Consider the following 15273-nt stretch of genomic DNA (forward strand, 5'->3'; position numbering starts at 1 on the left):
CAAATCTCAGAGGTGGAAATAGGGAATCTACCCCTAGTCCATTGGTAGCAACTGTGGAGGCAGCACGTTCCCATGCTGGTCCCTTCAGATTGCTTCTCCCATGCTCTTCCATCTGGAGATGGAACTTTCTCCTCACCTCCCATGTAGAGACAGAATGTTAGTGACAACCCACTCCTCTGGTGCCAGGAGCACCATTTTCCCCACCTTGTCCAAGTGCCATAACAAAAAAAGTTGAGAAGAAGCTTCAGAGAAGATCACTGTCAGGGCACAGCCATCTGCCTTCCATGTGTCTTCTTTCTTAGATTTACTGGAAGATTTTGCAGATAAATCCTGGTGCTGGGAAGGGGGGTGAGCTGGAGACACCTATATGAGTGCAAAGGCAGGACAACAGGAAGTGAAAAGGGATGGGAAAGGACCGCTGGCACTTTCTGCTCTCTGCCCAGGGAGATGGAGAAGGCAGTCCAGGGACTGGAGAAGGCAGATGTGGCTCTCACCCTTCAGGTCACTCCACCAGCCTCCTGCAGTTTGGTGTCCAGGGACTCCCTAGATTTATATTTAATTGCCCTTCATAAGGTATTTTTCTTATATTAATTTCTTCAATTGTGTTCTAACTCCATCAAAGTCAGGAAAATGTGCACTGGCCCTGCAGCAGAATCTGGTACAACTGCAGAAGAATTAGCATTTTCTTCCTTGTGAAAGCCTTCAGAGTTGCTCCACCGCTTGCAGCTTGAGCATGGAGCCTCAGGAGAGTGGGAGGTAGCTCCTGGTGGGGCAAGTGCACCACCAACAGACGTGGGCAATGGGCAATGAAAGGAGGCTTTCCTGAGCCTGCACCAGGCTGCACCAACATGATGCCTGCAACCCGCATGCACCTTCTAATAGCCTCCAACTGAGATCATCTCAGCCCTGTCAAACACATGTGACTATCGCTGGCCTTAGGCCATAGAAAGCACCACCATAGCCTATCTTATGGGAAAAATAAGTTCTGCCTACAGGCTTTTATGGAGTGATTTACTGTGCTAAAGTAATCCTTCCTTTATAAACAGCAAATATACCCTCAAAAAAAAAAAAAAAAGGCATTTAAGAGCTATGTCTGATAAGTTTCACTGCAGTCAACAAAGTTCTGTTAAGTTAGCACTGAGGGTCTCTCCCATTGCATATGCTTTTCATTCCAAATAATAGGTTATTTAGTCTGCTTTGTTGTCTTTTGGAAATGCTGGGGCTTGGGAGGCTTTGATACATCCTGCTCCCCTGGGACTGAATTTTTTGCTGCTGTTCTCTGCCAGTTAGCTGTGGGTTAAATCCTGCTTTCCATGCTGACCCCCCTCAGAAGGACCCCAGTGGATCACCAGAGAAATCGCTCCCATAATAAGCCCCAGGAAATCTGCAGTTTCTATTTCTCTGGCAAGTGCCTGTGTTAAGAAGAAGCTGCTGAGCTGACACAGCTGAGCTTATGGGCTGGATCTGCCGGTAATGATAAGAGGATGGGGAAGTGATCTTAGGAGAGAAAGGGTGAATTTCTCATCAGTCTGTTTTAGCAATGAAAGAGAGGATGTCCCTGGAGTGTACTCTACTTCTGTGTAGGGGGATTATGAGAATTTTAAAATGAATAATTGGAGATGTAGCAGAGAGTGAGAGCCGAGGCTTGGATGAGAAGCTGTCCTCTCCCAGGGTGCGGTATGGTGGGATTTCCCCTCTGGCTCTACAGAGATGGTTGCCAGGTCTCTTGGAAACAGAGATAGCTGCTCCTTCATCTTCTCCTCAACCACATGACCCTCCTGCTGCCCTCCTCCCTGTGAGTTTGAACATCATGTTAAATTGAAGGAGCAATGGTAGAAAACAAACAAACAAAAAAAAGAATCAACCAATTTGTATTGCTTGGACTTGTTACCCTTTCTTCTCTATTTTTTTAACCTGCACACCAGCTCTTTCGTTCCTTTCTTTATATCTAATTGTTCTACTGTGTCTTGGAGGTGTAGTTGTATTTGAGATGCTTAGCAGCCATGGGATGGGACAGAGTGGAGCCAACTGTAAAACCACCAAAAGCCGCCACCGTCCCAGGTTGCATTCAGCAACCCATTTTAGGCATGAAAAACAATCACTACAGTGAGATCAGATGGGATAGGGCAATGGGAGCATGATGAATATTCACCTCAGTGGAGGTGACACCTTCACAAAGTCAGGACAGGATGTATCTGTGCGGATGGCATCAAAAGATAGATGAGTTGTTTAGAGGGAAAGAAATTCTGCTATGGAAATGCAGATTTCAATCTGCTGATAAAGGTATGGCTGAGTGCTTGGGGCAGTCTTATTTTTCGCCTGCAATATTAAGAATAGACTTACAAGTTCTTGAAAGTCGTCGGACAGCAAATGGCCTCTGAGTTCTGGGCAGGACTTTCTGCAGGTTGGGAAAATAGCTACTTTTAACTGTTGTTCAGTCTGTTGGGTACATCGCTAGCAAATCAATCGTATTTTAAAATTGCCTTTTTACTACAGAAACTAGAGTTTTCAATTACTTCTTAATAGACCGTGTTTCCAGAACACAACTGCCACAAACTGATTTTTCTAGAAGGTGCACAGGCTCCGTTCCCCTATTCTTTCTGCAGGTTTTTGTGCAGTTCATTTAAATGAATTTCTTGGAGAAAAATAACACCTGCTACCATTTCATGCAATTGCATGCTTTCTCACTCTTAAAAGAAGACTTCATGCCCTTTATGTTTACAGATAATGGTGATAATATGGAAATTCAATTAATTTCTGATATAAAGCGTACATCGATTTCAGGAAGGTAAGAGGGTCAGTAAATGTATTTTAAATGTTTTTTGAGTTGGCAACCCTATTCAGCACACTTACAGCAAAGAGATACGGGATCTTTTATGCAACTTCCTATTTTTAATAGTACCTTTAGTAAAGGATTGAAAGAAAAATACATAAACAGAGCACTAAGAGAACACTGCTGTTTTAAATGTTTTCGTAAAGAACAGAGATCCTCATGCTGAACTGTAGAAGAGGTAAGCCTTAAACTAAAACAAACATCACAGCCTGTTAATAGAAAACATAACAAGCATTACAGCTTTAATATCTTGTTATTGGAACATCAAAGCAAGTTTGAGTAAACTTCCAGGTATACCAACTCCTGCAGTGGCTAGCTGGCTGCACAGAAACACCACGATAAGCACTCATCAGAGGGAAATAATAACTATCAGAGTGAGATGCTTTGCAGAGAGGCAAAAACAGCCGGCTTGCCTTGTTCCCCAGCTCTGGTGCAAGCACAGCACTGGGACCTCAGTGTCCTATCACACTCCTCTGTCACCCTGACCCCTGCTTGGGGATGGATAACCCTTCTGACCATCTTCACCACTGGGTAATTTTCCATCTCATTCTTCTCATTTCAGCCCATCCATGAGTTGGCCTCTCTCAGCATACCACCAGGAACGTCCTCTAGCTCTAATGGTCTTCTCCTGAGGTCTAGTTAATTTCTGCTGCTCACAGCCCTCCACATCAGTGTGCGCTTGCCTCACTTCCAACCTCTGCAGGCAAGTCTGTGTTATGCTGTTTTTAAAGCCTTTCCTAGTAGAGTCTCATAAAGAATAAAAACAAACGAACAAACTAGAAAAAAGCAGCATTTGCATGCTACTATTTTCCCAAAGTGGAAAGGCATCCTTGTGGCACCTTCCTCTTTTCCCTCCTCCAGGCTGGAAGGAGGAAACAAGCTATTGCCTATTCATGAGCCAGCACCTGTTTTCCAGGGAATGTAACACTCTGAAAGAGGGTACACAGAGAATAGTGGTGTTTAGGAGAATGCTAGCCCAACAATTGAGGCTTCTGGAATGAGTACATGCATAAAAATGTACATCTCCATTTTTACAAACTGCTGGTAACATGCATCTCATCTTTTTCTCTTGCCGTGCTCATATCAGGCTTACAAATAAATTGAATCTGCTGAAATGTATCCAGAAAATAAGACCTCCCTAGCCTTTATCTACTGAAGACAGTATGCACTCCTTATGATGTGCCAGTTTTGACTCTGGAGACCCAGCGATGGAGCAGGAGTAAAAGTGCTCTCTGCAGTTTTGCTGTTAAAAGCATCCTGAGACTAAACCTAACCACAGTGTTTCATTAAAATTAGCACTGTGCTCCACAGATACACCAGAACTGTGCTTGGTTCTCCATTGGCAAGCGGGCAAAGCTCCGCATTTAAATGTTGCAGTCATGCCTCCAGCCCTCACAGGAGCAATGAAGTGGTGTCAGTTTACAGAAAGGGCTGGTGATGAATATGAAATATTGTGCTGTGTACTGTGCGTGGGGATACTGCACTCTGGGAATAGTTTGGGCAGTGTGGGGTTTTAGTTTCATCAGAGCATTTGGGTTGCAGTACAGAGCTCACCTGCAGCATCCAGATTTGAATACCACAATCCCTTATCACTGAGCTGCTACCTCTTTGGCTGCTCTAATAAATCCCCACAAGCCCAGGAGAAGCTTGCAGTGGTGAAGAGGCTAAGGTCGAGCTCCGGTCTGCCTGGCACAGCATCCCCCTGGGAAGAGCCCATGGAAGTATCCCACCTCACATCACTCTTTGTGAGGTGGGACACATGGTTTGGAGGCTTTTGCTGCTCCTTCAGGGTTCAAATCCTTTGTTGCAGCCTTTGTGCCGATCAGGGAGATTTTCTGTCCCCTTGTCACTCAGGAAATTGAAAACAAGCTCTCCCAAGCTTGGATGTAATTTTTAGTCATTACATGGGTAATCTTTGCCCAGAACATATTTGTCTTAGGGCAAAAATATGTGAGATGTTCTAGGCTCCCTTCCCTGTTATACTTTCTCCAGCAATATGCATAGATTTTAATGTGCTCCTGCCAGTTTACAATGCCTGCAAATGAACTGTTTGTGGATGGTCTTAAAGCCTGCCTGTGCGTTGCTGCTTATGTTTATTTATCCATTAAGAGCTTAAACTGCCTTCATGGCATATGTTAGGCCACAGGGATATTTTAAGAACCCAACAATAAAGGCTATCACCCAGGTAGTAAAGTGGTTTATTTCTTTCTGATTCCTCCCCCAGCCGGACCCTGTTCTGGTGCTCGCACCCAATGTAAGGAGATGGTGCTGGAGGCTGGATCTGGCCATGGCATTGCCAACAGCTGGCTTTTAAAGGTAGCTGCAAAGGGCTGGAAAAAAGAAAGAACTGTGCCTGCTGGTGTTTTCTTTGTGTTCCCTGAGGACATAAAAACTTTGTTTTGTCTTGTTTCTTGTTGTTTTTTAAATTAGGAATATCAGGAGTGCTGAATGCTGAGACTCACTGCATTTGCTGTGCTTATGGCTTGTCCTCCCCAGGGGCAAGAGCCCTCTCAACAGCAGCGTCCAGCAGCAGATCTTCAGGTATTAGCAAAACTAAAACGTACTGCTATATGCACGCACGTATTTCTGACCCAAAGAATTCGAACATCCTTTGCCAAAATTGCTTCCCTCTCAACTTTATGTCTCATATGTTGGTGTATGTGACACCGTGAGCCTTGTGGGGCCCCACTGGGCTCTCAGCACGACAGGGAGTACCCACAAATATGGGGAAAGGTGTTTTCCAGTGCAGCACTTCATGCCTGCGCTCTTCACCTCACCTGAAGGAATCTGGTGTCACAGTGAGTGACCTGCAAGATAGGCAGGCCCTGCTAGGTTGGAGACTTGGTCTTCCAGCAAGCGCCAAGGGGGGAAAAATGGGAACCAAAGCAGCTTAGGGGCTCCACAGCTTTCTTGCTTGTACAGCAGCATTCTGGTGCTGCACTGTGTCAGTTTGGGGGCAGGTGGTGAAATGACAGTGCTGAGAAGTAGCAAGAGCCAAAATCAGTCCTAATATTTTAGTCCTCTCTACTAGCAGATCTAATATGAAACCAGAAAGAAATATGTCTGAACTATAGCAGTGTATCCTTATGTCCCAGACAGTCCCTGATGGAAAACTTAAGTTGCAAATTAGGTGATAAAATAAGTTCCACTGTGCCATGAGGGCACTGGCTTGGCTAAGAGACTTGGTGCTAATAATTCTCTACGTTGTTTCCACCCATTTATTTTTATGGATCTCTCCAAAATGCAGCTGCAGATCTGTTCTACTGTTATGCTCAGGCACCAAAACAAATACCTTTCAGATACCTTTCCTCATTGCAAACCCCACAGCCAGGCAGCTTCTGGGGTTAGGAAGTCTACGCTTGCAAATGCTCCAGAGCAGCCCTTCCAGAATAACCCCACTCTTACCAAATGCTGTGTGGGCAATTTCATCCCAAAACAAGAGCTGCTACCCCAAGAATTATTCCAGAATAACTCTTTTGGTAAATTTCCAATTGCAGGCAAGCCCTAAGCTTTTCAGTCACGACTGGAATGAATCATTCCTTGCGTTAGGAGAATGCAACAGTCCTGTATATAGACTGTCTGTATCTTTTTGGATCAAAAACCTGCTCAGTCCTGAGTTGAAATGTGAGCAACTGCTGCAAATTGCTGGTGAACTTTTTCATTTTGGTCATTCTCACTACTTCAAACGGTTTTACTGAAGTCAAGGCAACTTGACTTCGCTAGCATCCAAAATGTGAAAAATGGAGGCCAGTGAGTTAATTGCATTAGGGATGCCATAGCACCGAAGGAGGAGGCAGGCAGGGAAGTGAGCTCTTTCCTTCTCGAGAGGGAGGCAGATAGACAAATTGTGGTCAGAAAAGCTGCACGGTGACAGATTTGCTCATAAGTGACTTTGTCTTCCCCTTTCCTCCCACAGCATTACCACGTGTCCAGGGTGATGCACAGTGCCTGTCAGCACAACAGCTCTCGCTGGCCTCAGTCCTTTACTGGGTGTTGTGATTCCTATGGAATCATAGGACAGCTCAGGTTGGAAGAGACCTCAAAGACCATTGAGCTCCAATCCCCTGCCATGGGCAGGGCTGCCACCCACCAGATTAGGCTCCATCCAACCAGGCCTTAAAAACCTTCAAGAATGGAGTCATCATGGCTTCTCTGGGCAGACCATTCCATCTCACCATGTTTCTCTCCACGGCACTGTCTATCCAGAGTTTAGCTTTTCCCCAACTTCTTTTTGGACCACCACTGACAAGCCACCTCTATTTTGTGTCCCTTGATGGTACTCTATCCTCCTTCCTCAGAGTGACTGCAGTCAATTATTTCTTCTATTCTCCATTGCCTCCTGGAGTTTTCACACTCTGTTTCATTTGCCATAATATTTTTGACATGCTTCAGTAATTGTAAAGTAATGGCATTTTCTCTATTCTCTTACACTTCATTTGCACTACATCAGAACATGATCAGGCCTGGGTGCCATGGAGAGCCTAAGAAGGGGAAGAAACTCGTGCCACACAGAGCTGAGAGCCCCTTTGATACGAGCTCCCAGGTATTTTATTTTGGAAAAAAACCCTAGGAAAAGATATTTCATGCAGTAGTTTCTTACGCTATCAGTGCCGAGTTCCTTTTTCCTCAGTGGGTGTCCTTTCACATGACTTCAGATACAATCGTCAGAGTTTTTGTGAAAGCCATTTCTGCTTTTATCTCTTGGCTATAATTAAATTGCTTATCTTTTACAGGGGCTGCTGGGTTGGTGCATCCTGTTTCAGGAAAAACATACACTGCACAGTAAGATCCTGAATAGGAGCTCACTCAGAGTAGCTTGTGGGCATCTTTTCATCTGCAGAGCTTTGGTCTGTCCCAGTGATCCAGGGCAAACACAGAGGAAGCAGTGAGTAAGTCTGGTGAGAGTCATTTTCACACTCCTCTCAGCCATCCAGAAAGAAGCAGCCTGATCTTAGAGGATTAAAAAAAAGAAACTGGAGAGGGATGAAAGAGATTCAAAGGAGAGACTGGGTAAAGGGAAAAGCAAAATTACAGACAAAACAGCACAGAGAATGGGGAAATTATGTTTTACAGTGAACTGATGAAAAAAGTACAATCCCAACTTAACATTATTAGGATGCAGGCTATCTTTTGACACTCTTTTCCCTGAAAGGAACAAAAGCATGTTTAGATGGATACCTAAATAAATAAAATCTCTCCATTCTTTCTTAATCTCGAATTGTCTTATTAAGAGCTCAGATTCACAAAGAAAATCCTATTAAGCTACATGTACACCCCAGCAGTAATGTTTGCTTTTAAAGATCTCTCTCTCCTACACACTCCCAAATCACTTAAGAGGCTTTTATTAAATTTCAGAGTTAGATAGCCTTCCTTTGCAGACAGCCCAGGAGTAGGAAATGCCAGCTAGTAAAGAACAGGGGAAGGCAGACAGTATTGAATCAGGAAATAAAAGGAAGAGAACAAAAATAAACCAAACAAAAAGAAGGAAAAACATAGTTGTTTCCTATCCTAACCCAGACAACAGTATGTTTAAAATTGATGGGAGGTCAATGTTTTGTATGGCAACACTGCTACACGACAAGCCCAAACTATTCAGCACAGTGAAAAAGGAGTAAGCTCTTATCCCCTGGCTATTGCCCATCCAAGGCTGAAGATAGTGCTGTGAAAACAGCTGTTCTGCCTCGATGTGTGCATGCACTGAGAGGGGACAGGCAGGGTTTGCTGCTCATGTACCAGGTCTGGAAGGGCTAATATCTGATAATCAGATTTTGATTTTATTCTGGAGGAAGAAGAGGGAAAGGTTTGGTTTTGCTTCACTGGAACAGGCTGCCCAGGGAGTTGGTGGAGTAACTGTCCCTGGAGGTGTTCAAGAACCATGGAGTTGAGGCATGGAGGGACATGGTTAGTGGGCACAGTGGTGATGGGTTGGGGTTGGACTAGGTGACCTTAGAAGTCTTTTCCAACATTAATGATTCCATGGTTATATGATTGGGGTAAATGCCAAGAAATGTCCATTTACTGTAATGCAAACATTAGAAGAGCACTGGGGGAGGCTGAGCTCCTCCACCTGTTTTCAGCCTTGTGCCCCAGCCAAGCCCACAGCTCCATCCCGCCCACCCATGAGTGCTCTTTTTCACAAGCAGGCTCAGTTAATTTGTGCTGTCATTTTCCTCATCAGTGGCTTATTAACACAGGTGGAAGCCTCGGCTCTGAACGTCACATCCCTGTCTCCTCGCTGGGCCAGTGAACAAGGCCTGGAGCAGCTTGCTGGACACATCTCACTGCACACGAGTCCTTGCAGGAGGCAGATGTTGGGCATTGATTGCATCTTGGTGAGAGGAGGGAGCACTGGCCACAGAAATTACACTTGTGAATAGCAGATGAGGAGGAAATAATGAGAGAATTGGTGGAGTAAATGAAGACATAAAAGCGTGTAATACAAAGAAAGAAGCATTTGCTCTGACCCCTGTGACCCACTGTGGTATTAGTGTATAGTTTTAGTCATGTAATGATCATTAAGGCACTGATCTCCATTACTGGGAGCGTGGAGATTTCTCTTCCTTGTACAAGGCTATGCGTTTTAGTCTGATATTAATGAGAATTGGTTTCACGTATCATTTCAGTTCCCCAGCTTAATCACCTTCGAGCGTATTTTGTGTTCAAACGTTGCCATTTCGGTCTGAGCAGTGAGCCAGTCATCCTAACAGGTTGTTTCTTCCACTATTCCGGCACAATCTCTTTCAGTCTCCAACAGTGCTGTCATCATGGTTGAGGAGTGAGGCTCAGTGTTTCTACCCCAACCTGTGATGATTTGCGTTGACATTTTTTCCCTCCCTTCAGATGAATAATACTATTTCTCTAAAGGAGCAGACCTGGGTATGACAGCATGCCATGCAAATACATTAAGAAAGGCAAGTGAGAAATTTTCCATCAAAACCAACCTTTGTTCAAAATCTGAGAGAGCAATAAAACCAACACAGGCTGCGCACAGCGGTGATGCTGGGATGAGGACCTCATCCCTGGCCTCAGCTGGGGCTTGGATCTACGATGGAGCCAAGAGCCACAGGAGCTCGCTGGGACTGGGGGCTGTTCAGCTCCTGACTGGGGCATCCTCAGGAGACAGAGGCAGCTGTTCCTCTGTTCTGCACCAGGGGAAATAAAGAATAGGAATGGTTTGATTTCTCCCAGACGTTCTTTCTCTGCCTCCCTGCAGATTTTCCTTTTTTTGGGGGGGAAGGGAAATTACTCATTTTTTTCCTGCCAGACCAAACTTCTGGAAATGTCAGGATTTCTTGCAGAATAGATGTCCTGTGTCTGAACCATCTCTCGGCAGAGACATTTCTCACCAAGGCATCTGCAGCATGCTCAGTTTCCCTAGTTACGTGCCATATGCATCCAGGTAGAAAGGGCAAGGGTATAACAAAGCTAACACAGCTTTTTAGGGCACCTGAGCCCTGCCTTGGCTTTTAGAGTAACACAGAAAGTATGCCTACAGCCAGGAAGGCAGCAACAAGGGTACTTCTGATCTCGCCTCTCCTCTGCTCCCCTTATCATATCAGCAACTTAGCAGCTTCTGATTTCCATTGTTTGGAGAAAAACAGTGCTGCAAAAAAGGCTGTGACATACAGTGTGCTTGTTTCACCAGCTCAGACAGGGATAGGAACATGTGTCCCGAACAGTCAGGCTGACTTCCTTCAGCTAGAAAGTCCCGTCTTCCAGATCAGCAAAACCTCAGACTGTTATCCAAGCACAAGGAATCTCCTTTCTGGGACATCGCCCTTCTTCCAGGTCTTTCTCTGCTGTGCAACGTTTAGGTCTAGGACACTGAAGACTGAGTTTCCTTCTCTGGAGGGTGGATGTACACACCTTCACACCACAGTACCTCATCAACCACATGTGCTTTAGCAGGGTTCAGATGAAACCACGCAGCACCAGTGATCCTGAATATCTTCCAAGTTGCTACCTGCTCCCAGAAGCTGATTTTTCTTTGATACTCCTCATCCACTTGAGCACAGGTAAAGCCATGAAGTGTGGACATACCAACACAATAATATTTGCTGGGATCTGCAGTCTGAAGGCTTTCAATAAGACAACCTGTTTCCGTGCCATGTGGGAAAAGTTTCAGTTTGGTGCTCTAAGTGGAGAGATAATGGCTGTGACAAGTGATGTAGCTGCAACAATTCATGTCTTTGCATTTGGCTGTGTATCTTTTACTCCATGTCAGAAGGGATGATTGGCAGGCAGAGAAGAATGCTGCTGGCTTTGTTGTTCCAGTGGTTGTAATTCATAAAGTTACAGAATTGAAGGGGTTGGAAAGGACCTCTAGAGATCACTGAGTCCAACCTCCTTGCCAACGCAGGTGTCTGGGGTCAGGAGGGGAAAAAAGGGGGCTTTTCTGAGAACTGCTTGGCTGGAGAAACTCCTAGAAAATCTCCTTCTCTTTCCTCCCCTCTCCTTTCTCCTGCCAAACCCTTCCACCAAAATGTCTTTATTTAGGACACAGAGACAGCAACAGGGGTGCAGAGGCTGGGAGGTGGAGGTGCCTTCAGAGGACTGACACACTATATTTATGCCCACAGGTACAGGCAATCTGGAAACGGGGAGGCACTGAGTGAAACAAATCTCAGGGAAAAACTAAGAGGAATAATTATGTGCGCAGTACAACCATGGAGTGCATCTTAAAAAGAGTTATTTGGGACAGGCTGTACTGGTGCTGGCTTATAAAAAGGACTGGGTAATTTTACAAGCAATATAATGCTTCTGTAGTGTGTGACTGTATCTCAGACTTCGGAAAATATGGTACTCAGCTTACAAAAATAAAATCTCCCACTTGTATCTTATGATTATATGACTTACTGGATCAATTACAGTCCATGTTTGCTTAATTTTGCTTTTCCTTAGGCCTTGGGTATCACCTAGCACGGATGGTTAACTATGAACTATAAATGGAGCAGAAGCCAACATCCTAATGGAAAAGATTGCCTTTCAAAAGGGAAAGAAAAAAGAACTCAACCCAAAAGCATTGATTTGTTGTGTGTTCATCGATTTCACCCCTCTCCTGACAGGAATGTGATGTGCTGTGATCTCTCTGCTTGTCCTTAGCCACCTCAGCCACCAGGGCCACTTCTTCCACGAGGACCCATGTCCAGGCTGGGGTTAGGCTGGGGTTACATTCATCAGCTGCCACAGCCACCTTGGTTTCTGTTCTGGGGTCATTGGTGGCACTTGCGGGCTGCTGAGGAGAGGGATCCTGCAGCACAGTTGAGGAGAAGATGGGAAAGGACTGTGATGGAGTTAGGATGAAAAAGGGACCTTTGATTGGAGAGGCTTGGGAGAAGCCAAAACTGGGATCATAGAATCATAGAATCATGGAATGGCCCGGGTTGGAAGGGACCTCAAGGATCATCAAGCTTCAACTGCCCCACTGCAGGCAGGGCTGCCAACCTCCCCATTTAATACTAGGCCAGGCTGCCCAGGGCCTCATCCAACCCGGCCTTGAACACCTCCAGGGATGTCCACAACCTCTCTGGGCAGCTTATTCTAGCACCTCACCACTCTCATAATAAAGAACTTAATATGAATAATAAATTGCAGGAAAAGGGAGAGAAAGAAAGGATGAAACTCTCAGGTGTCCAACCATCTGAAAAACAGATGTGTTCTTTTATGAGTTTGTCTCTTTTTGCCTGGCTACAATGATTTCTGAGGTGCAGGAGCAATCACATCACATTTCCTCCCACATTTCTGCTCCCCTACTGAGACTTGCAGCCCCTAAATTTGGGGAGCAGAACTTCAATTGCTTTCACCTCAAACTCTGAAAATGGGCAAGACAGGAAGAAAAACCTTTTCCAAGGAAGAGAAGCCCAGGGAGGACATGACAATCAGCATGAAGCCAATATGACATCTTCCCTCAAACAGGACTGCCTGTGGGGCACAGCCACCAGGAAGCAAGTGGGGCCAAAGGAATCTGGTTCCTTTGCCAGATCCCTGGGGTTGGACTCATTCAAACGTGTCATAAATATTTTCACCTGTGGAAGGTGCTCCTTTCATACAGCCACAGCTGCTTCTGGGTGAGCTCTGGTTGGACTTGCAGGCACCATTTTCCTCACTAGTGTTAATTTTGGAGATCTTGCCAGTACTCCAGAGCACAGCCAGCCCTTGGCTGGTTTTGTTTTCCAAGGTAGGTGGCACTGAGGGCACATGCCAAAGCAAGCAGAGAAACAGCACCTTAAAACCCTGTTTTAATCCAGCAAAAAAAAGGGCATGGCAGAGAAATGTTGTCAGGCTGCAGCCAGCCCTATGCACACATCAGCAGTCTGAGCTGAAGCCCTTCAAAGTGAAAGAGTATTTCGATCAGCTGAAGGTTTTTTTGGACCAGGTGCCAAGTGCAATTGGCCTGCTGTTTTTCTTGGGTTGTTGTTTGTTTTTTCTTCTCCAGTGCTTTTTTCTTTTCCATTACTTTTTTTTTTTTTTTTTTTTTTCTCCCCATAAATAATGAGTAAAACCACAAAAACTATAATGGACTGCTTCTCCTCTTGGCTTCCAGGAGCCAGGAAGGGAATCATTGAGCCCTATTCTGCTCCGCTGAAGAAAGCAAATGGCTATCCTTGGATATCAATCACTGGGGTAAAAGCTAAGAAATGTTACCAAGGAAACGTTGTCAGGCCCATTGGCAGCCTCCTTTGTTTAGGAAGTTTACACATGAGCAGGCTTTTATTGGTATGAAATTGAGAAATGCTGCAATTAAATGAACATATTGTTGGTGGGCTCACCTGCCAGGCACCATCCGGGCACAGTACAGTGAATTTGGTGATTCTCTTCGGGTTCAGGACTCTGCTTTTCTCCTGAATAAACAAAAGTGCTTTTACTCCTAGGCAAAATGCAGGTATAAATACATTAAAACCACTTGTAATCCAAAAGGAGAAGAGGGAAGGCCAACCACGGGACACATCTGTGTCCAGCAAAGTGGGTACGAGAGGGATGGAGCTGACCTGGACCTGTGAAGTGCTGGTTGTGCATCATAGAACATCACAGACTGGTTTTCCTGCAGCCTGGGAGGGACATCTGTGGCCTTGCACAGACCTGGGGATGACAGTGAGCAGGGACATTGCTTCCTGGTGCTCTAGGGCCATGAGCAACGCCCTGCAAAAGCATCTTGTGGAAATACATCAATAAAAGACATTTTTCTCACACAGGTACTTCCAAGCATCATAAACTTTCAGACAGAAAGGGCACAGTTGATGCTGTAATTATTGCAAAATAAAAAGATTAAAATTGACTAATGCATTCAGGCACCAGCATCCAGTTGCATATCTACCCGGCTTTATCAGCACTTTCTTGGTCAGTGTAGAGGGAGGCAAAGCAGGCAGTCCTCCTCATTAAGTGTAATATTCTCTGATTTATAGTATTATTTCTGCTCATTTTTCCTTTTTGTCTTTAAGGACAGAATGTCCTGGACTACCCGATCTCAGGCAAAAAAGATGAAATTGGTGAGGGGAGGGATCTATTATCCTGGAAGGAAACAAGAAGAAAAGCCAGAAGTAATGATCTCCTTCTGCTGCCTGCAGGGCATGCAGCACTGTCACCTCAGCAGCATGCTGGAGGGTTGCTCAGCTACATGCTCAGGAGTACGGAGACACTGGGATGGCAGGGTTGCCCCAGTCTCTATTCAACCATGGGCTTCCTCTGCAATGGGTGAGAACTGATTCAGTTTTGTTCTCTGCCTCAGTTTCCCACCAGCAGGATGGGGAAGACCTTTGTGCCTCCAAGGAAAGAGTGCTGCAGTACAGATGCCCTCATAACCTCCTTCCCAGAGGTGTTGGATTTCCCTGTTGTGGCTGAAGTGTTGCTCTTCTATCACTGCAGGCACATTAGCCCACTGCTCCGGAAGGGCAGAGACCAGCTGGTCATGCAGCCCTTTGCAACACTTCACTGTGAAAAGTGACTGCAGTGTCAGCTTCCACCAAAACCCCTTAATTGCAAAGCCCCATCCTCTCATGGCGCTCAAACCACTCACAAGCACTGAGAATTTCAGCTCCTGGGAGCAACAATCACCCCTTGACAGAAGACACACTGGAAGCAGGAAGGACTGCTCCAAGGCCAGGCAGAAAACTTGTGCTATTACTTCCATGGTTTTGCTGCAGGGCAGAAGGGACCCATAAAGATCACCAAGTCCAAGTCCCGGCTCCACAGAGTACCACTCAAAATTCAAACTCTGTGTCTGAGAGCATTGTCCAAATGCTCTTTGAACTCCAGCAGTTCAGGGCCATGCCCAATGCTCTGGGCTGCCTGTTCCAGGGCCTGACCATGCTCTGGTGCAGACCCTTTCCCTAACCCCCGACTGCTCCTCCCCTGACACAGCCCCATGCCGTTCCCTCAGGCCCTGTTGCTGTCACAGAGAGCAGAGCTCAGCGCTGCCCCTCCACTCCCTGTGAGGAGCTGCA

At 45.6% G+C, this 15273-nt stretch overlaps 1 protein-coding gene across 2 annotated transcripts in view; it reads right to left on the reverse strand.

Annotated features, from left to right (window-relative positions):
- The window catches only part of SPACA1 (sperm acrosome associated 1), a 131718-nt gene that overhangs the window by 43965 nt on the left and 72480 nt on the right, over positions 1-15273 (reverse strand). The window contains exon 2 of one of the 2 annotated variants that reach the window (XM_085217661.1): positions 13603-13674. The exons of the other annotated variant lie outside the window; for it this stretch is intronic. Within the exon in view, the coding sequence (XP_085073787.1) occupies positions 13603-13674 (72 nt within the window). The remainder of the gene's footprint in view (positions 1-13602; positions 13675-15273) is intronic. 2 annotated transcript variants of the gene reach the window in all.

Source organism: Meleagris gallopavo, chromosome 2, assembly GCF_905368555.1.
Source record: "Meleagris gallopavo chromosome 2, MGAL_WU_HG_1.1, whole genome shotgun sequence".
Taxonomy (NCBI): Eukaryota; Metazoa; Chordata; class Aves; order Galliformes; family Phasianidae; genus Meleagris; species Meleagris gallopavo.